The sequence below is a fragment of the Hyperolius riggenbachi genome, chromosome 3 (genome assembly GCF_040937935.1).
Source record: "Hyperolius riggenbachi isolate aHypRig1 chromosome 3, aHypRig1.pri, whole genome shotgun sequence".
Taxonomy (NCBI): domain Eukaryota; kingdom Metazoa; phylum Chordata; class Amphibia; order Anura; family Hyperoliidae; genus Hyperolius; species Hyperolius riggenbachi.
In genome coordinates this window covers 37,292,573-37,316,678 of record NC_090648.1, presented here as the reverse complement: position 1 = coordinate 37,316,678, position 24,106 = coordinate 37,292,573, and the positions used below count along the sequence as shown (strand labels likewise).

At 43.6% G+C, this 24,106-nt stretch overlaps 1 protein-coding gene across 1 annotated transcript; it reads right to left on the bottom strand.

The window, feature by feature from the left end:
* Positions 1 to 222: 222 nt before the first annotated feature.
* On the bottom strand, positions 223 to 14,641 carry LOC137562043 (extracellular calcium-sensing receptor-like). Its single transcript, XM_068273384.1, has 7 exons — positions 14,615 to 14,641; positions 12,761 to 12,786; positions 10,456 to 10,747; positions 7,105 to 7,935; positions 5,846 to 6,073; positions 3,872 to 3,995; positions 223 to 1,130 (listed from the first exon to the last, which is right to left on the bottom strand). The coding sequence occupies exons 1-7, from the start codon at positions 14,639 to 14,641 to the stop codon at positions 223 to 225; spliced, it is 2,436 nt and encodes an 811-aa protein (XP_068129485.1).
* Between the last annotated feature and the right edge of the window lie 9,465 nt (positions 14,642 to 24,106).

Below are 24,106 nucleotides of genomic sequence, written 5' to 3'. Positions count from 1 at the left end.
GGCGCTGTCAAACAGCGGACGGTTGGACGCCACCATGGTGTCTATTTAAGTACCAGCAATGCAGAGAAATTTGGATGCCAGCAGTGCAGATGTATTTTTAGCCATATTTTGCAATGTAGTAATATTTCACCTTTTGGTAAAATCTCACTAGACACCAGAAAAGTATGTGAAATCAAACACATTAGTTAAAAGGTTTTATTTATTGAAAGTGTGCGAGACATATCATGTTTTTTTGTTTTTTCCCATGAGATTTTCTCTGGAGTTCATGTCCGGTCTCAACAATATGATGAAACATTTGGGAAGAAACATACAAATGACCAGAGCCCAGCTGGAGGCCAAGATGGCAAAGATCTCCATTGACACAGTGTATTTACCCTGAGCACTGAGGGATGCTGGGATAAAAGATATCCAGACACTGAGGAATGCCAGCAGGCTGAAAGTAATAAACTGGGCTTCATTAAAGCTGTCAGGGAGTCTCCTAGCCAGGAAAGCTACAATGAAACTAATAGTGGCTAAAAGGAACAGGTAACCCAACATAGTCCAGAAGGCAACAAGTGAGCCCTCATTACACTCAGCAATGATAAATCCAGGTTTGGTTTGAATATTTTTTTGTGCAAACGGAGGAGCAACTGACAGCCAAATAATGCACAAAATAAATTGTATTAAAAAACACACAAAAATGATGAAATAGGACACTTGAGGTTTAGTCCATTTCCGAAGACTGCTGCCTGGTCTGGTGGCCATGAAGGCCAACACCACCATGATGGTTTTGGCCAATATGCAAGAAACACATAGAGCAAAGACCAGGCCAAAAGATGCCTGGCGTAGAAGACATTTCTCAGGATGTGGGTATCCAATGAACACCAATGAAGAAAGGAAACACAAAGACAGTGACACCAGGAGAAGACAACTTAGTGCATAATTGTTGGCTTTAACTATTGGCGTGTATTTGTGTTGCATGAAAACCTTCAAAATTAAAAAAGGAGTGAAGGAAGACAAAACACTGACGGATGACAAGGTTGTTCCAAGTGGCTCTTCAAAGTTGAGAAATTCGACTGTTTTGAGAACACAGCTGGTCCTCTGTGAGTCTGGCCATTGATCCCAAGGGCACGTCATACATTCAATGGAATCTAGGCCATAAAAGCACACTGTTGTTTAGTTGACATATGAAATTGAATCAGCATGATACAGTTATTGGGCTTTGAAAATAGATCATAGAAAATTAACTACTGCAACCTGGTTCGAGAAGTAATTTATGGCACAATGGTCCTAATTTTAGAAACCATAAAAGCTTTCATTTTATATTGGACTGAGTGGGGGAAACCTCTGCTAAAACATCTGCTAAGATATTGTTCATTTTTAGCTCTAGTTGGGAAGAATTAAATTCACTTTGCATTCAACTGATGGCATCAATAAAAACAGGGAGGAGAGTCTCAGAAATAGGAGAATGAAAATAAAACGAAATTTTTTTATAGTACAGCAAAGTCCCCCTTATTTAGAACCCAACCAGAAGTCTCAACTAACTAGCATGCCTGAGGGGATAACGGGGACTTTTTTTTCTTGGGGGGTGTGGGTATTTGTGGAAACAAAATACTCATCGAGCCTCCAGCGACATCCTGTAGATCCTAGCTGCGTCCTAGTGGCTTTTTGGTGTCCCCATTTGCTTAGGAGCAGGGGTCGCAGCAGTCGCACTGGCGATCGGGCCCGCGCTCTTGTAGGGGTCCACACCGGCCCCTGCTCTCTGCCTCTCCTCTGTCTCCTTGTCCTCCATGACAGCTGCTTTGCCCCGCCCCCAGATCGCAGGTAGCTCTGCCTCCAGATTGCAGGTAGCTCCGCCCCTCACAGGACCGTGCCTGTAAGCTGCTTGATTGTCTACCTTGCCTCTGGCCCTGCAAATCATTGGTTGGGACAGCAGGAAGAGAGGACGGAGCATCAGAGAGGACAGAGATGTGTCACAAGCTCGCCCCCCCACACAAACAGCGGGAGGTTTGAGAGGTGAGTGCTGTCTCCCTTTAGTCACTGCCTATCAGTCCTCACTGACCTTTCTTCACCAGAGCCCTAGTAGGTTCCCTCTTTTTCTATCCACTCCCCAGAATCCTCACTTGCCCCTTCACCCTCTCTCCCCCCAGACCCCCAATAGCCCTCTATATCTCCTCACCCCCCCCCAATATTCCACATCCTCTCTCCCCCAGACCCCTAATAGCTCCCTCCCTCTCCTCACTCCCTCCTCAATATTCCTCACTCTATCCCCCCCACCAGACCACTAATAGCCCCCTCTGTCTCCTCACTCCCCCCTCAATATTCCTCACTCTATCCCCCCCACCATACCCCTAATAGTCCCCTCTGTCTCCTCACTCCCCCCTCAATATTCCTCACTCTATTTCCCACCCTAGACCCCCAATAGCCCCCTCTCTCTCCTCACTCCCCCCTCAATAATCCTCACTCTATCCCCCCCACCAGACCCCTAATAGTCCCCTCTCTCTCCTCACTCCCCCCTCAATATTCCTCACTCTATCCCCCCACCAGACCCCCAATAGCCCCCTCTCTCTCCTCACTCCCCATCAATATTCCTCACTCTATCCCTCCCCCACTAGACCCCTAATAGTCCCCTCTGTCTCCTCACTCCCCCCTCAATATTCCTCACTCTATCCCCCCCACCAGACCCCTAATAGTCCCCTCTGTCTCCTTACTCCCCCCTCAATATTCCTCACTCTATCCCCCCCACCAGACCCCTAATAGCCACCTCTCCTCACTCCCCCCTCAATATTCCTCACTCTATCCCCCATCAGACCCCTTATAGCCCCCCCTCTCTTTTCACTCTTTCTCCCCCATATCCCTATCCCTCTCTCTCCCAGACCTCTGATAACCGCCTTCTCTCCTCACCCTTTCCCGCATAATATTCCTCACCCTCTCTCTTCCCAGGCTCTAAATAAGCCCACCTTCAATAGGCCCCAGTCTCTCCCCCAGACCCTCAATAATGCTCCTTTTCTCTCCCATTCAACCTCAATATGCCCTGTACTTCCACTTAGCACTCTCAATATAACAATATGTCCAACCTCTAGCACCCACATTAGCCCTCACTCTCTCCCCTCTCAACTCTCAATAAGCCTCTCTCTCTCTACCAACCCACCTCCAGCACTCTTATTAGCCCTTACTGTTTCCCCCAGACCCTCAATAAGTCCCTCTGTCTTCCCACCCACATCCATCACTATCAGTATCCCTCACTGTTTTGCCCACAATCCCTAGCCCCTCTCTCTTCCCAAGAACACCCTTGCAAAACTGAAAAAATGCACCTTTATTTTCAAATAAAATATTGGCAACATAGATTGTACTAGGGAAATATTTTTAACATTGCAATAACCAGGACAAATGGGCAAAAAATGTGTAAATTTTATTTACGGTAGCCTGTATTATTTTAAAACTATGATGGCCGAAAACTGAGAATTAATGAATTTTTTCAATTTTTTACTTATTTTTCCTGTTAAAATACAGTTAGAATAAAACAATTCTTAGCAAAAAGTACCCCACAAAAAAACCCAATTGGTTAACGAAAAAAAAACAAGATATAGATTGTTTCATTGTGATAAGTAGTAATAAAGTTATAGTCAAATGAATGGAAGGAGCGCTGACAGTTTGAAATTGCTCTGGCTTTTAAGGGCAAAAACCCTTGGAGGTGAAGTGGTTAACGTATATACTGTCCTTGATATAATATCTATATTCTGTCCTTGTTTTGTCTGTCTCCATTAAGCAACTGCTAAGTCAACTTCCTTGAAAGTTCAAGCTTATTTGGCCAAATAAAATGGATGCTGATGATTATTTAAAACTAATTGATAAGTTATATCAGTGTCAAAGATACAGTACATGTATTTACCAGTCTGATTGGAGATCTCTCCTTGTAGACACTGGACACATTCATAGCAGCAGACAGGTTGCCCTTGCAGTGTAGACTTTCTGTATCCTGGGGGACAACTCTCGCTGCAGACTGAGTGCGGGACCTATGCATGTAAATATGACAACAATTTATTTACAAAAAAAGAAACTTGCTAAATTTAGCATTTAACTTCAAGTCACTCGAATATGACTATGTAGCAGTACTGTTCACAGTAAAACATCAAACATAATGAATCTTAAAATTAATTCTGAAATATACAGTTTTGAAATACAAACAAACAAATTATTACAAATTAATTAAATTCGGAATTCATTTGGCATTCCATGCCAATTTTTAGATTTTTTTTTGCATTTTTTAATTTGGCAGTTCCAACCATCCCTAATAGCAGTCTACTGCAGTGCTTCGGAGAACAGTACTGCTAGTTGGACTTCAGAGACTTTTATCTAATTCAAGAAGTTTTAAATCAGGATGATACCATTTATTGGCTAACTAAAAATGAATAAAAACAAGCAAGCTTCCGGCCTTGCAGCCTTCGTCTGGCTTATATCCTGTGGATATAAGCCAGACGAAGGCTGCAAGGCCGAAAGCTTGCTTATATCCTGTGGATATAAGCCAGACGAAGGCTGCAAGACCGAAAGCTTGCTTATATCCTGTGGATATAAGCCAGACGAAGGCTGCAAGGCCGAAAGCTTGCTTATTTTTATTCATTTTTAGTTAGCCAATAAATGGTATCATCCTGATTTAAAACTTCTTGCTTTTACTTATGGCTAACACGGTACAATACCCTACTGATTATCTAATTCATTGTGATGATGGGACTTGTCGTTAGATACAAAGGGGAAGTATGTTGACTCCCTAGTTGGGCCAATCTGGCATTACAATGGGCAGCTTTCCAAACCACTATGAGAAATGCAAAACACAAAAGAAAACACTCTGAGACATACATTTTTGGAAGAGCAAAAATCCTTGAGGGCCTTGTTGTTGGAATCAATTTTGACTAGTGTGTTGTGTAACCATTTCCTAGCCATTTGCAGGGATTTTTAAAAATGCTCCAAGGCCTAGGCGGCTGCTGGCCAAGTGGGCTGCTGCAAATAGAAGAGGGGTTGCTGTATATGAAAAAGGAGGCTGCAAATGGGAACAAAACATGTGTAAAAAGGAGGCGTTTTTTTCCAAGGGAGCCATATACTTTATGAAAGAGAGGGTCTGTTTTAGGGATGCTCATTCAGACTTCAACAAATGCTGGTTATTTTAATAGGGGAATTCCGGGGATTTTTGTAAAAAGATTTATGTCATGTGCTGAATAAAGTTTTTTAATTTGCTAAAACCATAGAGCAGCAGGTTGTGTTTACATTTAGAAATTGCAGTTGAACTCACACAACTCCGTACTCCCTGATTACCTTCGGTCCATAGAGGCGAGGTTGATTTAGCTAAAAAAATATGATGTTCATGGGATTTGAAAGTAACTCATTTGGATTCCACAGAATTTCTGTGTTTCCGATCAGAAATCTGCATTTTTTGATCGGAAAACAGAATTCAGAAACTGGATTTCTTCAAAAAATACCGCATTACTGCAACTCAGTAATTTTAGCCCAATCATGGAACTCGGAAGCATTGGACCAATATGCAAATAATTTTTTTTTTCACTAAAATCGGATTACCACAGTGATTTTAGACTAATCACAGGACTCAGATACTATTGAGTATTCCTGAGTCTTGTGATTGGTCTAAAATGTCCACGGTATTCTGATTACCAGTAAATTCTGCCTTCTCTTATTGGTCCAATACTTCTGAGAAAAAGACCTTGTAGTTTTTGAGAAAAAGCTACGGATGGGAAAAAGTATAAATCCAGCCTTGGCCTCCGGCCTCTCCCTTTAGGTTCAACTACGTTGGTTTTGCTTTGCGCTTTCTCTATCATTCCTGAAGCATCATCCATAAATTAGAGTTAGCTTTCACCTGTGAATCTCCCATCGTCCATCGTAACAAGCTGGTATTGATGGTTAGCGTTGGCCCAGATGATGCTGAGCTGTTATAGGTTCCAACTTCAATATACCAGAAGGAACCATCTGACCTCTTCTGCCAGTTGATAACATCATGTATAGCTGGAATGTCTCCATTGCTATCAAAGTAAATTTCTCTCCCACTGCTCAGCGTTATCCTCAGATTCTTAATGCAATGGAGAAGCTGAAACAATAAACAAGTGCTATTTAAAGAGGACCTGTAGCAAAAATAACATAGTGAATAAAAACACTTATTTTTTTACAATATTCATTTACAAATTATTTAGTCAGGGGTAGCACACTGTAAAGGCTTTCCTCTCCCTGACTAACTTTCTGAAATGTATCACAAGTGGCAACATTGTTACTTCTGGCAGGTGATTTCTGTGGAATGTTCAATTACTGAGAGTTCTAAAAGCAGTAGAAAAGATCTCTGGTTTCAGAGAATGCTCTTGGGGGAGAATTTCCACATAATAAACAGCCTAGGCTAAACCTCAGGTCGCCTGTGCCCGAAGCAGAGGCCTTAACCATTACACTTTCCAGCCACTATCCAGATAATCAATTTTCAATATATTTTGTTCTTTTTTTTATATTAAATACTGTATTTTTTGGCATATAAGACACTTCAGCATACAGTATAAGATGCACCTAGGGCAAAAATTAAAAAAACTAAACCTGGGTACGTCTATACTGCAGGGGCGTCTTATGGACCTTTAACCCCCAAAACAGTTTCTAAGCTACTCTATATACACCACACTGCCCAGTTACTCTACACTAAGCCCTGTTGCCCCACCAGTTACACTACATTACACTACACTGATCCCTGCTGCCCACCATCTAAGCTACACAGCAATACAATACACTACATTAAACTACACTACACTGCACTAAACTGCAATTAACTACACTGCACTAAACAGCGATCCTCTGTTGCGGTATCGGTAGGCAGCGGTAGGCAGGGACACAGGCCACCTATTACTGTGCAGAATCGCCGGGGTCCACAGGGCCGTCTTCATACACGCGGCCGGGGTTTGCTGGGGCACCACCATTACTGCAGCTTGGCCAGCAAGTGGATTTCCTCAGCTCTTCCAGCTCCCAGTCCAACATTGGCCAGGGAGGGAGGTTAAGGTTCCCCTTTAAGTAATATCTACTAATGAAAGAGTTTACTCTGATTTGCTGGAAGTTTGTAATTTCTTCCACAGTCCACAGTTAATTTACCTGCCATGGCTTGAAATTCCAAATGTTGGTACAGGTCTCAGAGGAAAAGAATCCTTCATTTCTTTTGCAGTTTCTCACGTGTTCCAAAGATCTGGCCAAAACATAGACTGATGCATAAAAGCTGTGAGTGTATTTAAAACTGGTGATGTACAGGGAGCTGTTCTTGACACTGTCCACACGCTCACTCCCAGTACACTGTTTAAAAGGAGACCCTGTCAGACTTGAATTGATCATCTGAGTCCCAAAACTGCAGTTGAAAATCTTTTCCCAAAACAGTTTCATCCAGTTCTGTTCTAAACTATAGAAATGCTCAGTCTTCAAAAGAAAATCACCCAATCCAGGAACTACTTGACTTCTGGTTCCCAAACCAATTGCACCAGAAAGAACCTGGAAATACTTGTCCATAACAAACAAGTAGTTTTTGGACCAGCCGGCATTAGCAACAAAAAGTTTTCCACTGACATTCTGCTTCAACATCTCATTCATGATAGGAATTACATCAACACTAATGGCAAAGACTATAATTACTGTTGCAGTTGACTCTTTGATGACCTTCACTATGTGAGGAGCATTACGGTCTGGTTGGCCCAGAACAATGGCTTCGGTGAAGGCCACGCATCCTCCAGCTTTGATTATCTCTTGCTTGATTGGCTGAATTCCAGACTGACCATATTCATTATCTGATGCCAGCAGGCCAATCCAGGTCCAACCAAAGTGCAGAACGAGCTTAGCCAAACCTTTAGACTGAAACTTATCACTGGCAACAGTTCTAAAGAAAGAGGGAAACATCTGCCGATTACTCAGGAGTGATACACTTGAGAGTGGACTAATCTGAAAAATAAACCAATAAAATAAACAATTTACCAACAATCATATCTGCCTACCCAATACCTAATTTTGTGACAAATGTGCTTGCTATACTGTAGCTATACATCTTGTTCCCTTTGCTGTCTGGATTTAGTTGACTGGACTCATCATGCAGGACTATGTGACAATCAAAGTAGAGAATTCAATAGATGCCATATTACATTTTCCAGCATTCTTACAATAAAGTAGAAACCATGTAAAGGGGCAACTTATTATTCAGGAAAAGTAAGTGGTGAGCTAGTCACAATTTCCACTCCCTACCTGCTTCCCGGAATGTGTGCAGGTTTGCATGCGCATACATGCCCATCCATGTACTTCTGTCCATGGTCGGAGGCACATGCATTACAGTGCACTGCTGCATCATGTTTCAACTTTGGCATCCACAAACAGACCAATTTTTCCTCTTAAAAGCCACTCCCAGTGCTGATAGCTCTGTCATCTTGGACCCCTTGCCCAGAGCTCCAGTCTGTTATTTTATGACCCCAGATTGTTGAAGCCCTACTCTTCTGCTCCTGCTATGTCCTCAGCCTTTGACTTTTGCTGCCATTTGCTAGCACTGAGCTTAGTCAATTGCATTAAATAAGCCTTCTATTTACCAGCCCCATCCATGTTTTGTGATTTCACCTTAGTTATTGACCAACCTTGACCTCTACCTGTGATATTTAGCATGCCTGTATGTTTCCAAATCACAATGCCACCTGTGATCGCTGTCCTAGTGTTAGTTCACTGTGGGAAATTTCAGGGGTCATGATCTTGCCATATGGAAAAGCAAAGAATCTGTTGCCCACCAAAAATAGTGGTCCATTGTCCTATGCAGAAATCTCTCCAAAAGACAAGATGAACACTTAGACTCTTATGGTCAAAGCCTATGCCATGCAGTGATTAAAAAAGGTGTATGAGACTGCACTCAAGTGATGCAGGGAACAGGCGGGCAGTGGATCCACCCGTGTACCTTCTGGGTATATCATGCAACTCCTCCAAGATCCAGCACAGCTCTTTTATCAGAAATTACTTATGTGGATCGTTAAAACACGTACAAATATAGCTGCATAGTGGCTACGGTCCACCGTTTTGGTTGATTGGTTGCTATGCTGTGGTTGTTTGTTGTCTATATAAAGAGTGTGTTTGCATTTGCTCATTTGGCTGAGTGGCGTAAAAAAGGACTGTGATGGTCCGAAACGGTGGACCGTAGCCACTATGCAGCTATATTTGTACGTGTTTTAATGATCCAATAAAGTAATTTCTGATAAAAGAGCTATGCAATGCAGTGGCGCCAGTGTCAACATCATCCAGAAAAAGGCCTTTGTCTGCTTAACAGAATCCAGCCAGGCACTACAAATCTTAAGTCGGTATGGATAGGTGCACAGCTGCAGGCAGGCAGATCAACATTTTTTGTTTTGTTTTGTTTTAGTAGGGCATTAAGTTTGTCTTAAAATTGGGGTCTGAACAATAATGCAATATACTTGACAGCATACAATGACGTATTATTGACTTTGCCATCATTAGTGGATAAGGCTTGTTGACACCAGTCTTTTCTCTATCTATAGGCATCAAGCTTGTTTTTTTAAAAGTGGGATTATACTCCCAAAACTAACATTTTAGTTACTACTCCCAGTTACATGAAGCACATTTTAAAGTTGTCCCTGCAGAAATCAGTAGAAGCTTACTTGTCTCTAGTCATTGGCAAAATAAAGAATCTCCCTGTACCTGTGTCTTCACTCTTCCATCACCCTCCCTCTGCTGAATAGACAATTAGACACAGGCACAGTGGCAGAGTGAAGACACAGGCACATGAGATTTCTTAGCTTTGCCAATGTCTAGTGATAAGCAAGCTTCTACTGAACTCTGCAGTGAAAATAAATGATTTTACACACAGGGAATACTTGGTAATGCTTTCAAATGTTATATTATGTACCTAAGAGTAGTTACTGAAATTTAGTTTTGGGAGTATAATCCTATTTTAACACAGAAATAAAGCCAGGCAAGAGCATCTTTAATAATCGTAATGCATATCATTTAAACTAGTTGATGTTATTAATTTTTTAATATGCTTTGCTCGATGTTGGGTTTGGTTGAAAAAAGCTACATACACGTGCTCAGCTACTGTGGCCCTTAAAGCAGACCTGAGCACTTGTGATTACATGAAGATGATGGGAAATTAGATAGGCTTTTCTCTCTAAAAGCACACAGGGTGCATTTCTCCCTGTTTTCCTTGTGTCCTGAACGAGAGTTCAGGTCCACTTTAAGGATCAACTGTCAAGAAAGGAAGGAATGGTGGTCATCAAATAAATCAGCAGTATGTTGCGGTGTGAGGGTCAGAAGAAGAAGTTCCATGCGTTTATCGCTTGTCATAACAAATTTGTGGGTCCTAAGACACCCTAAAAGGATGGTATGGGCCAAAGATTATCTATTATGTCTACGAGACTTTAGATCACAGTTTTAGTTCAAGTAGAAATTACTAAGATAGAGAAGGAATTCTCTTACCTGGGGGTACCTTATGGCCCCTAAAACATTGGCCAGGACGATGGAATTTGAAGACACCACCGATGCAATAACCGCTGTGAAAGGTGATTTAGAATAGCAGTGATAGTTGGGGATAAGAGATTTAGATTTAGTAACAAATTCCAAAGCTCCCTGTAGCTCAAAATGAGGAACGTTGCAAGTGTCATACATCCGAAATCCTAGCGTGATATTAGGCAGAATATCCGGGTTCATATTAATCTCCTCTACAGCAAAAAACAGTGTCTGAAGCATGCGATAGGTGTCCAAATCAAAGCTTAAAAATCAAGCATACAACTGTTAGACAAAGAAAGAGGGTTTTTTTTTTCTGTTTTGTTTTTTATTCATTTTTTGTTAAATAACAATAATAATTGTTATTTGTATATGTCTCAACTCCATTCACAAATATTATCTAAGCACTGTGTAAACAATGAAAGGGCAAAAACAAAATCACTTCTATAGGAAAATATTTATCTCTAGTCTTAAAGAGAACCCGAGATGGGATTTAATTATGCTAGTAGGGCACAGAGGCTGGTTGTGCACACCCCCTGCGCGCCGGCCCGCTATAGCCCCCACAGTGCTGGCGTCACTTCCCTCTAATCAGCGGGAGGAAAGGGACGCGGGCGGGTAGCGCCGATATGGAGGAGGCGGGGGAGCGGCGCTGACAGACAGCGCATAGGTAAACATTGAGCTGGCGACACGCTGTGTGTCGCCAGCACTGCTGGGGATATAGCGGCGCGCGTGGCGTGGTCCTGGAGGCACACCATGGGGCAACAGAGGCTGGTGTTAGTGTGCACAACCAGCCTCTGTGCCCCACTAGCATAATTAAATCCCACCTCAGGTTCTCTTTAAAGTAAAGTAAAATCAACTGATGAGATAAACATTTATATTTATCCTCCTACTCCTAAAAATGACTTTTTTAACCACTTCAGTCTACAGTTTTGTTCACTTTATGCATCCGAGCAACTTTTACTTCCCATTCATTCACTAATAACTTTATTACTACTTATCACACTGAAATGATCTATATCTTGTTTTTTTCCGCCACCATTTAGGCTTTCTTTGGGTGGTACACTTTGCTAAGAATTATTTTATTCTAAATCCATTTTAACAGGAAGATTAAAAAAGAAATGGACAAAAATTCATTATTTCTCGTACCGTAATTAAAACCCATGTATTTTATTTGCCCATTGTCCCGCTTATTACACCATTTAAATTATGTCCCTATCACAATGTATGGCATCAATATTTTATTTGGAAATAAAGGTGCATTTTTTCAATTTGCATCCATCACTATTTACAAGCCTATTATTTAAAAAATATATATTAATATACTCCTTTGACATGCATATTTAAAAAGTTCAGACCATTAGGTAACTATTTATGTTTTTTTATTATTATTATTGTAATTTATTTTATTTTTTTTTCATTAAAAATTTTATTTGGGTAATTTTTGGTGTGGGAGGTAAACAGCTAATTTTAAATGTAAAATAATGTATTTATTTAATAAAAAAATGGATGTGGGTGTAGTTTTATTATTGGGCCACAAGATGGCAAAAGTCAAAAAGTCCTGGAAGTGATCGATCTCGCTTCCAGGAACTAGAAAGAAAAAGGGAAACTTTTTCTATGCAGAAATACTGCGGCCTCTGATAAGAGGGCGTCAGATTTTCTGCGGGGTACTTAGCTCGATGAATGGGAATTATATTCCCATTCATTGATCTGTGGGCTAACGGCAGGCAGCGGGAGCACATGCTGGAGCTCGTGCGATCGTGCGCCTCAGGCAGCCGCAGCATCACAGCCTATCTGGACAAACATATTCGTCCAGATAGGCTCAAGTGCTTAATTTCCCCACGGTTTTCTTCTACATTTAAACATTTACAAAGTAGGTTGAATGTTTTACTGTCTCTAATTAGTGGCAGCCTATTAAGTGTCCCAGAGTAAAAAAAAAAAAAAAAGTTCAATAGTTCATGTATTTTATCTCTCCCTGCCCTCAGAAGTTCTATCCTGCCAGAAAAACTTGTATGACTGTAATTTGCTTATCAGTGATGTTTACTATATTACTGACAGGGTACAACAAGACAGAAGCTGTCATTTCCATGCCTAGAAATTAACTTTTTCAGGCAGCAAAATAAGGCAAGTAAAACAGTCTGGCTATTAATATGATTTGCACTGTACATACACATTGATCTCATCATGTCACATATCACCTCAGGTACGCTTTAATCCTAAGCTTGGCTTCCCTAGAATTCCACACAGCTTTATTTTGATTTTAAAGACTAAGAAGAATTACCGTATTTTTCGGACTATAAGACGCACCTAGGTTTAGAGGGCAAAAACTAGGAAAAAATACTAAATCTAGGTGCATCCATGGTCCAGGAGTGTCCTATAGACCTTTAAACTCCCCCCAAGGTGTCTCTATCTAAGTTAAACTGCCCAACTATGCTAACCTCTGCTGCCCATACCAACTACTCTAACCCCTGATGCCCCCAGCTACACTACACTACACTTCACTAACCACTGATGTCCTCCCCCACCCAGCTACACTACACTTCACTACACAAACCCCTGCTTCCCTATGCCCCAAGCTAGCTACACTAACTAACCACTACAATTAAGATAAGGTCTCACCCATCATGAGAGGTTCCTGGGAGGGCTGCAACAGAGTGATCTGGTGTTCCTGTGTGGTATAGCAGAAACCACTGCAATGATTTATAATGTCTGTGTCAATGTTCCAGCTTGTTCCTGTAGCAGTAGCATGATCAGTGTTAACATCTCCCCAGGCCGATAGAAGCAGCCGTGGCAATGATCTGTAATGTCCATCTTTTAGCTTTTCCCCCGAGCGGCAGCAGCGCGATCAGTGTTAACATCTCCCCGGGCCGATAGCAGCAGCCTCTGCAATGATCTGGAATGTCCATCTTCCAGCTTGTCCCCCGGTAGCAGCACGATCAGTGTTAACAAGTCCCCGGGTGGCATGGCAGTAGTCGATGTAATGCAGGTCCGCTCTTAGTGGATTTGTCCCTGCATCAGCCTAATGTCAGCTAATCCGGGCAGAGCGGGAACATCTTCAGCCACAATGCTCGCAGTGTCCAAGAGAGCCTTGAATATCATGACCTGCGGCGCATGTGGGCCGGGGTCATAGGGTGAACTAATAAGCAAGGCAGTATAGTGGCCTCTGATGGACACTGCGAGCATCGTGGCTGAAGATGTTCCGCTCTGCCCACATTATCTGACATGGGGGCTGATGCAGGTACAAAGCCACTAAGAGCGGACCTGCATTACCGGTCTTACATCGACTACTGCCATGCCACCCGGGGACTTGTTAACACTGATCGCGCTGCTGCCAGGGGACAAGCTGAAAGATGGACATTCCAGATCATTGCCATGACTGCTGCTATCGGCCGGGGAGATGTTAACACTGATCCCGCTGCTGCTACGGGGTCAAGCTGGAAGATTGACACAGATGCAAAGGAACACCGCGTACACCAGGTACATTGTTACATTCAGACTATAAAATGCAGTAACTTTTTCTCCCCACTTTTGGAGAAGAAAAAGTGTGTCTAATAGTCCGAAAAATACGGTACACTGTGTTGGCGTTATTCACTTTCCATACAGAAAAATCTTGAAAAATGTAATTTTAAACTTTTTTTTTCTTTTGTTGATGTAGAAAAAATACTGTTATACCTAAGAGGGCCAGTGACTTCATTCAGTTTCAGGAAGAAAATCTTCCACTGTCAGGCTGAATGACCTTCAAAAGTGCAATGTATAGTCATGTCCCTCATAGGAGCCCACAATCTAATCCATATCACACTCATACTCTAATGTCCTGTCATATTATTTACTGACATATTCTGCAGCACTTTACCGAGTATATAGTCAATTCACTGACTGTCTTCAGAGGAACTCACAAGCTAATCCTACCATAGTCATAGTCTAATGTTTTATACTATTTTTATGTATTTATATAGCACTGACAACTTATGCAGAATTTTACATAGTCATGTCATTGACTGTCCTCAGAGGAGCTCACAATACAATCCTACCATAGTCATAGTCTAATGTCCTTGCATAATATTATTATGTATTTATCTAGCACCAACATTTTCTACAGCACTTTACAGAGTACATAGCCATGTCACTGACTTACCTCAGAATCTAATTCCACCATAGTCATATTCTAATGTCTTACCATATTTATATTACATATTTATATAGTGCTGGCATCTTTAGCAGCACTTTACAGAGCTCATAGTCATGTCACTCACTGTCCTCAGGGGAACTCACAATCATATCCTACCATAGTCATAGTCTAATGTCCTACATTACTATTATTAGTATTATTATTAATAGTAGTAGTAGTAGTAGTAGTAGTAGTAGTAGTAGTAGTAGTAGTAGTAGTAGTAGTAGTAGTAGTAGTAGTAGTAGTAGTAGTAGTAGTAGTAGTAGTAGTAGTAGTAGTAGTAGTAGTAGTAGTAGTAGTAGTAGGATTTATGTATTTATTTATATAGCACTGACAACTTATGCAGCACTTTACAGAGTACATAGTCATGTCACTTGCTGTCTTCAGGAGGGCTCACAATCTGAACCTACCATAGTCATAGTCTAATGTCCTTCCATAATATTATTATGTATTTATATAACACTAACATCTTCTGCAGCACATTACAGAGTACATCTTCATGTCACTGACTGTCCTCAGAGGAGCTCACCATCTAATCTCTACCATAGTCATAGTTTAATGTATTATTATTATTATTATTATTATTATTATTATTATTATTATTATTATTATTATTATTATGTATATAGTGCTGGCATCTTCAGCAGCACTTTACAGAGTACATAGTCATGTAACTGACTGTCCTCAGAGGAGCTCACTGTCTAACCCCTGCCATAGTAATAGTCTAATGCCCTACTATGTTATTATTATGTATTTATAAAGCACTAACATTGTCTGCAGCACTTTAGTACAATCTGTGAGACTGTCTATCCACTTTAACGCAACAAGACACAACTCACAAAGTGCAGTTTGGTCTGGCTGGCCTCGTAGTGAAAATTGATTTTTGATAAATCTTATCTGAGCGGATTGGCATTAAAACTCCCATCATCAGATCCCCTGGCTGTGTGACCCCCTCCAGGTCGGACACTGATGGCAGCTGGCATCTCTGACCCACAAAACTGTGGATTACAGTGCAGACAAACAGGGCACAAAACCTTATGATCTGCACGTGAACCTGGATGGGCGCTGGCACTGTATACATCATAGGCTTCTATTCTAGCAGTTCAGTCTGTGGTGTACTATGGGAAATCCTCCACTATTTATAAGTAAAAGATGTCACTGCTCGATACATCCACACTACTGTAACAATTCAGGTCTGTTGGGTTACTGTGCAATTAAAATAGAACTTTTCTCTGCAGGCTTTGATGGAGATGAAAATTAAGCTGATACCCCAGTGAATGAGTGCGCTCATAATTGTGCAGATGTGACCTCTCCGGTGTATAGAGTGATATCTACAGCTTACTGGGGATATTCAGTGACTGTGTATTACTAGCTGGCAGTAGGCTTACAATACAGTTAGTCAAAAATAACTTTTAGGCCCTAATTCATGACCTTTTCTCCTAAGTTTTTTCATGAGATATAGTCACATCTTGTCATTAACCACTTGACCACTACAGATGGTGTTCCCCTTATGGACGGAATTTTCACATTTCAGCGCTGCTCCCATTCATTCGTCAATAACTTTATCACTACTTATCACACCAAAACGATCTATATCTTTTTTTTTGCCACCAATTAGGCTTTTATGTTTTGCCACCAATCAGGCACATGTTCCTATTCACTCATCAGTATACTAACCGCCAACAATGAGAATGCACATGGAAACACACACATGAGTGCGGAGTGGGCTATCACAGCGAGGTACATATATCTACGCCCTTGGAGATAAGATGAAGTTTCAAGGGGCGTAGATATACTGTCACTGTTACAATAAATGGTTAAAGTGCATTTGCAAGCCCTAACATGCAAAAAATAAAACATTGAAAGAAAAAAAATTGTGACCCAAAAATAAACCCAATTTTCTTCTAAAATAGGTCCCTACATGTCACCATTTTTTTTTCTTTTTACCTGGTCTTGAGTGCCTGTGCCTAACCACAGGAACTGTGCAGTGCCAGCAGGATTGTGGGATTTATTTATTTATTTATTTTTACTTTAGCTACAGTAACAAGCTTACCCTCAGCATGCAAATAACAGCAAGCTTCCTATTTCAGATAAGATGACACTATGACCAGAAAGCTATTGACTCCCCCCCCCTCCTGCCCATCCCCCCGAAGAGTTTACACAGTGATCTAAGCCAGTTGTCTAGGTAAAGTTTGCTGTGGGAGGGACAGTAAGCTGTGGCAGTAGGAAGGGAAAGTTAACATTGAGATGAGTTAACAAAAAAGTATAAAGAAAGAAAAGGGCGGAAGTGATGTCACATTTGGCATCACAGAGAAATAGTATAGATGGTAACCAGAAAAAAATATCCTTCAGTGCAGTTTCATATTTTAAAAACTGCGCAAGCGCTGAACGCTCACAGCCACGGGAGCGCAATCAAGGGCGGGGCCGCTCCAGGGGTTGAACATGCACAGTAGACTGGGACAGGGTTCAGTCGGACAGCCTTTGAAGGGGCACAACAAACAACAGGGAATCGGGAGGACAGTGACGGACCTGAAGGACTACAGGGGGTGGAAGAAGCCCCAGGTAATTTAAAGGGAACCTAAAGCAAGAAAAATATAGGGGCTGCCATATTTATTTCCTTTTAAACAATGCACATTGCCTGGCTGTCCTGCTGATCACAGGTCTTTAATACAAATTTGAGACAAATTTGCTTTTTCCTGAGTAATCAGATTTTTTTTTTCTCCTGAAACACACATGAATCAGAATCAGAATCAATTTATTTGGCCCAGTAAGTTTGCACTTACAAGGAATTTGTCTTAGCAGTTGTTTAACAGACACAATCAAAAACAACACAACAAGGACAGACAAGTATATATTACAAGTCAAGGACAGTATGTAAGTTATAGTGGCAGTAAGCAAGGTGAGAAGTGTTCATTTACAGTTCAGCTCTGCATGCTTTCTAGTTCTAGCAGCTCTAGCGTGGTTCTGCATTAAGAATGGCTACCGCCTGATGGAAGAAGCTGTTCCTGTGTCTAGAAGTTTAGGTTGCGATTGATTGGAGTCTTACTCCTGAAGGCATGCGCTGGAAGATGGAGTGAGCAGGATTAGAGGGGGCCTGAGGCAATCTTGGTCGGTCTCTTTCTTCACCTGCTAGCATAAAGGTCCTGCAGGGAAGGTGAGCTACAGCCAATTATCCTTTCCACTGTTTGGATGATGTGCTGTAGTCTCACCTTTTGTAGTACTGAGTAGGAGCTGAACCATACAGTCATAGATGGTGTTGTGGTGGATTCGATGATTGCAGTGTAGAACTGCACCATTTATTTTTGAGGAAGGCCAAACTTTTTCAGCTGCCGTACGTGGTACATCCTCTGTTACACTTTCTTGATGAAAGTGGCAGCGTTGTTGTGCCTAGTGTTGGGCGAACACCTAGATGTTCGGGTTCGCGAACGTTCGCCGAACATCGCCGCGATGTTCGGGTGTTCGCGCCGAACTCCGAACATAATGGAAGTCAATGGGGACCCGAACTTTCGTGCTTTGTAAAGCTTCCTTACATGCTACATACCCCAAATTAGCAGGGTATGTGCACCTTGGGAGTGGGTACAAGAGAAAAAAAATATTTGAAAAAGAGCTTATAGTTTTTGAGAAAATTGATTGTAAAGTTTCAAAGGAAAAACTGTCTTTTAAATGTGGAAAATGTCATGTTTCTTTGCACAGGTAACATGCTTTTTTTCGCCATGCAGTCATAAATGTAATACAGAGAAGAGGTTCCAGGAAAAGGGACCGGTAACACTAACCCAGCACCAGCAGCAGCACACGTGATGGAACAGGAGGAGGAGGCGCAGGAGGAGAAGGCCACGCTTTTTGAGACACAACAACCCTGGCCTTGCATGAGGACAAGAAGCGTGCGGATAGCATGCTTTGTACCGCCATGCAGTCATAAATGTAATAAAGATAAGTGGTTCAATAAACAGGGACCACGCGGCAACGCTAACCCAGCAGCAGCAGACGTGATGGAACTGGAGGAGGCGCAGGAGGAGAAGGCCACGCTTTGTGAGACACAACAACCCAGGCCTTGCATGAGGACAAGAAGCGTGCGGATAGCATGCTTTGTACCGCCATGCAGTCATAAATGTAATAAAGATAAGTGGTTCAATAAACAGGGACCATGCGGCAACGCTAACCCAGCAGCAGCAGACGTGATGGAACAGGAGGAGGCGCAGGAGGAGAAGGCCACGCTTTCAGGCGCAACTCAGGCCTTGCATGAGGACAAAAAAATGCGTGCGCAGAGTAGTTTTCAGGACACAATGGGCTATTCGGAGGAGCTATTCCCACCCCCACAATCTTCTACCTGTGAAAGGTCAATGGAACAGCCACAAATGTTGTGCCCGGATTCACAACCTTTTTCTGTGGAAAATGCACCTCGCACTGAAATGCAAGGCGAGGCCGAGGATGAACATGACGTCAACAACTCAACATGACGCAAAATGGGGGCGGAACAGAAAGCTGCTTTCAATGTTTTGAAGGCCTTAATTGCCTCCGGTGGCCAGTTAGATGCATCATTCATCACACCCAAATCCCAGAGCAATGTGTGCAGGAATTTGAATCGCAGGAGGTGTACCGAGATCATCTGGACAAGTGACCAAGTGACAAGTGACCAAGTGACAAGTGACAAAGTGAAAAGTGACCAGTGACAAAGTGACAAAGTGACAAAGTGACAAAATGACAAAATGACAAGTGACAAAGTGACAAGTGACAAAGTGACAAGTGACAAAGTGACAAAGTGACAAAGTGACCAGTGACAAAGTGACAAGTGACAAAATGGCAAAGTGACAAGTGACAAAGTGATAAGTGACAAAGTGACAAAGTGACAAAGTGACCAGTGACAAAGTGACAAGTGAGAGGTTGTTCTGGGGAGCTCTACTCCACTGCACACAGTCACATATGAGGAGAGGTCTCGTCGGGACTGCTGATCCTCCTCAGCTTGTTCAAAGCCTTGAGGGTTCCTGAAGATCCTCTGCTTGGAGTTCGCCGGGGTTCAGCTTGGTGTCGGGGTCGGCGGCGTCCTCCTCACTCCAACGTGGCAGATCTTCTGTTGAAGGAAAAAAAAAAAAACATTTTTAAAAGTCCAGTACCGCTTCTGAAGGACTCACCAAGAGATGCAGGAGCGCTTCAATCTAGCGCACCATCGCTCGCTGGGTGATGTCCCTCCCTACGCGCTGGAATTCTACGCTGCACATGCTAGCACGCTTTTGCGCAGTGCCGAGGTGCATTCCAGCAGCTAGCTACCAAGCTTCTGTGGATCTGATTGGGCCACCATGTTGGATCTCTGCCAAGTCCTCCAAAATTTTGAGCAATCCACGTTGCTTGTGACTGAGCAGTGACAACTCTACAGTCAGCATTACAACACCACTGCTGTGTTTACTGAAGAAATCAATGTTGAAGATGGAAACCGCTGGCATGATGCAAGTGGGGGAATCTGAAGATGAAAACGATCAGCGTGATGATACCAACATCAGGCAACCTGCCTCAGGAAACGCTGGTCCCAGCTATGACAAAGAACAGGACGAGGAACAGCTGGAGTTGGAGCAGGAATTGGATGCCCCCACTGCCGAGGGACAGAGCGGTGCACGTTGGACTTCCACAATTTATCGGGAATGGACAGCAGAAGAGGAAGAAAGTGATGCTGGTGACGAATATGGTGCATCACAACAATCACAACGCTCACAAGAACATGAAGACAGAGGAGTCTGGCAGGATTCTCTGGCACACATGGCTCAATTCATGCTAGACTGCATTGAACGCGGCCCGTGCATTATTCACTATTCATTATTATTCATTATTCTGGACAACACCAATTACTGGGTTTATACCCAGTTTATACAAACACAATGTTAAAAAACTGATTGAAGAAAGTGTCAGACAGGTCAAAAATGGAACAATTCCAGCAGGCCCTTGAGGATGGAGACTTTAGAGAGGAGATTGACATCCTCCTCCTTCTCTAGCCAGTTGTACGCCGACAGACTGACTTCAGCAAACCCAGGAGGACCAGGAGGGCAGCAAAGAACACAAGCTGCTGCTAGTGCCCAAAAGGGAATGGTATTGGCAGTGTCCTTGGAGTGGGAACATTTTCTGACACCCATGCAGCAGCCAACAGAACAGCAATCGGGCAGTTCCACGTCCTCCAACACCAATCGCCTGGAGAAGATGGTCAAGGTCTACATGTCAGATGGCGTAGCTGTGTTGAACAATCCATCTGCAGACAGACGGTGAGTGTGACAGCACAGAAGGACCATGGCAACTCACTCATAGTACCACAGTTTGATAGTGCTGCCCAAAAAATTATATGGATCCGTGGACCCGGGTAGTACTGGGAAGTGGGAACGCAGATTTTAGTACCTAAACACACGATACAACATGTTTTCCGGGGTCGGACTCTGAGGCACATACAGATGGTCCCGATCATCATCCTCATCATACAACTCTTCTCCTGAGTCTGACCCACCCACCACCTTTGCCACCCCAACATCCCCAGACACAGACCCCTCATCATCCTCAACATTAACTTGGGATGCTGGCCTGAGCCAGACCTCCTCCTCCACATCAGGCCCCATCATCTCCTCAATGGCAGCCCTCATTAATCGCTCTGGCGACGGACCGATGGACACAACGTTCTCCTCCGGGGAGGGCTGCTGCTGACCACTGGCTGCTGGGGTGGATGTTATAGCTTGCGTGGGGCGTTGGCTGTTGCTGTTGTTGGGAGTGCTGCTCACAGCGGAGGTCTCTGAGGAACTCATGGTGAGCTCATATAGTGGTTGGCGGTGAGTGGAGTATTACTGATCCCAGCAATATACACACTGACTGGCAGAGTACGCAATGCTATATAGTGTGGCTGAGCGGTGTACACAGAGTGGCAGTAAACACAATGCTATATAGTCTGGCTGAGCGGTGTACACAGAGTGGCAGTACACACAATGCTATATAGTCTGGCTGAGCGGTGTACACAGAGTGGCAGTACACACAATGCTATATAGTCTGGCTGAGCGGTGTACACAGAGTGGCAGTAAACAATGCTATATAGTGTGGCTGAGCCGTGTACACAGAGTGGCAGTACACACAATGCTATATAGTCTGGCTGAGCGGTGTACACAGAGTGGCAGTAAACAATGCTATATAGTGTGGCTGAGCCGTGTACACAGAGTGGCAGTACACACAATGCTATATAGTCTGGCTGAGCGGTGTACACAGAGTGGCAGTAAACAATGCTATATAGTCTGGCTGAGCGGTGTACACAGAGTGGCAGTAAACAATGCTATATAGTCTGGCTGAGCAGTGTACACAGAGTGGCAGTACACACAATGCTATATAGTCTGGCTAAGCCGTGTACACAGAGTGGCAGTAAACAATGCTATATAGTGTGGCTGAGCGGTGTACACAGAGTGGCAGTACACACAATGCTATATAGTCTGGCTGAGCAGTGTACACAGAGTGGCAGTACACACAATGCTATATAGTCTGGCTGAGCCGTGTACACAAAGTGGCAGTACACACAATGCTATATAGTCTGGCTGAGCGGTGTACACAGAGTGGCAGTAAACAATGCTATATAGTGTGGCTGAGCCGTGTACACAGAGTGGCAGTACACACAATGCTATATAGTCTGGCTGAGCGGTGTACACAGAGTGGCAGTAAACAATGCTATATAGTGTGGCTGAGCCATGTACACAGAGTGGCAGTACACACAATGCTATATAGTCTGGCTGAGCGGTGTACACAGAGTGGCAGTAAACAATGCTATATAGTCTGGCTGAGCGGTGTACACAGAGTGGCAGTAAACAATGCTATATAGTCTGGCTGAGCAGTGTACACAGAGTGGCAGTACACACAATGCTATATAGTCTGGCTAAGCCGTGTACACAGAGTGGCAGTAAACAATGCTATATAGTGTGGCTGAGCGGTGTACACAGAGTGGCAGTACACACAATGCTATATAGTCTGGCTGAGCAGTGTACACAGAGTGGCAGTACACACAATGCTATATAGTCTGGCTGAGCCGTGTACACAAAGTGGCAGTACACACAATGCTATATAGTCTGGCTGAGCGGTGTACACAGAGTGGCAGTACACACAATGCTATATAGTCTGGCTGAGCGGTGTACACAGAGTGGCAGTAAACACAATGCTATATATAGCGTGGCTGAGCGAGGTACACAGTGGCAGTACACACAATGCTATATAGTCTGGCTGAGCGGTGTACACAGAGTGGCAGTACACACAATGCTATATAGTCTGGCTGAGCAGTGTACACAGAGTGGCAGTACACACAATGCTATATAGTCTGGCTGAGCCGTGTACACAGAGTGGCAGTACACACAATGCTATATAGTCTGGCTGAGCGGTGTACACAGAGTGGCAGTAAACACAATGCTATATATAGCGTGGCTGAGCGAGGTACACAGAGTGGCAGTACACACAATGCTATATAGTCTGGCTGAGCCGTGTACACAGAGTGGCAGTACACACAATGCTATATAGTCTGGCTGAGCCGTGTACACAGAGTGGCAGTACACACAATGCTTTATAGTCTGGCTGAGCGGTGTACACAGAGTGGCAGTAAACACAATGCTATATATAGCGTGGCTGAGCGAGGTACACAGTGGCAGTACACACAATGCTATATAGTCTGGCTGAGCAGTGTACACAGAGTAGCAGTAAACAATGCTATATATAGTGTGGCTGAGCGAGGTACACTGTGGCAGTAAACAATGCTATATATAGTGTGGCTGAGCGAGCGGTGTACTACTGTTCCCAGCAGCGACACACAATGACTGGGGGGGACCCTGGCTAGCGTGGCTGGAGAGCGAACTACCCTGCCTGCCTACCCAAAGCTAAACCCACAGAGAAATGGCGGAGATATGACGTGGTTCGGGTATTTATTTACCCGAACCACGTGACCGTTCGGCCAATCAGAGCGCGTTCGGGTCCGAACCACGTGACCCGTTCGGCCAATCACAGCGCTAGCCGAACGTTCGGGGAACGTTCGGCCATGCGCTCTTAGTTCGGCCATGCGGCCGAACGGTTTGGCCGAGCACCATCAGGTGTTCGGCCGAACTCGAACATCACCCAAACAGGGTGATGTTCTGCAGAACCCGAACAGTGGCGAACACTGTTCGCCCAACACTAGTTGTGCCATTTTAGGTTGTTTGAGACTATGGATCCAAGAAACTTGAATGACACTACCTGGGTAGAAATGGAACCTAGAAGGTTTGTTGTACACTAGTAGACCTAAGCCTGTTTAAAAACGGGCTCTAGGTCTGTGTTTCAACCCCGCCTCCCTCCTCTCCCCTCCTTCTCATCCTCCCGTGACCGCCGCGTATGCACGCGCGCCCGCTGCACGCCGGCCCCGCACGCGCTCGCCCGCATGGCCCCCTGCCTGTCCTGCTCCCGTCCAACGGCTGTCCCTGCGGCACATGCGCAGTAGCT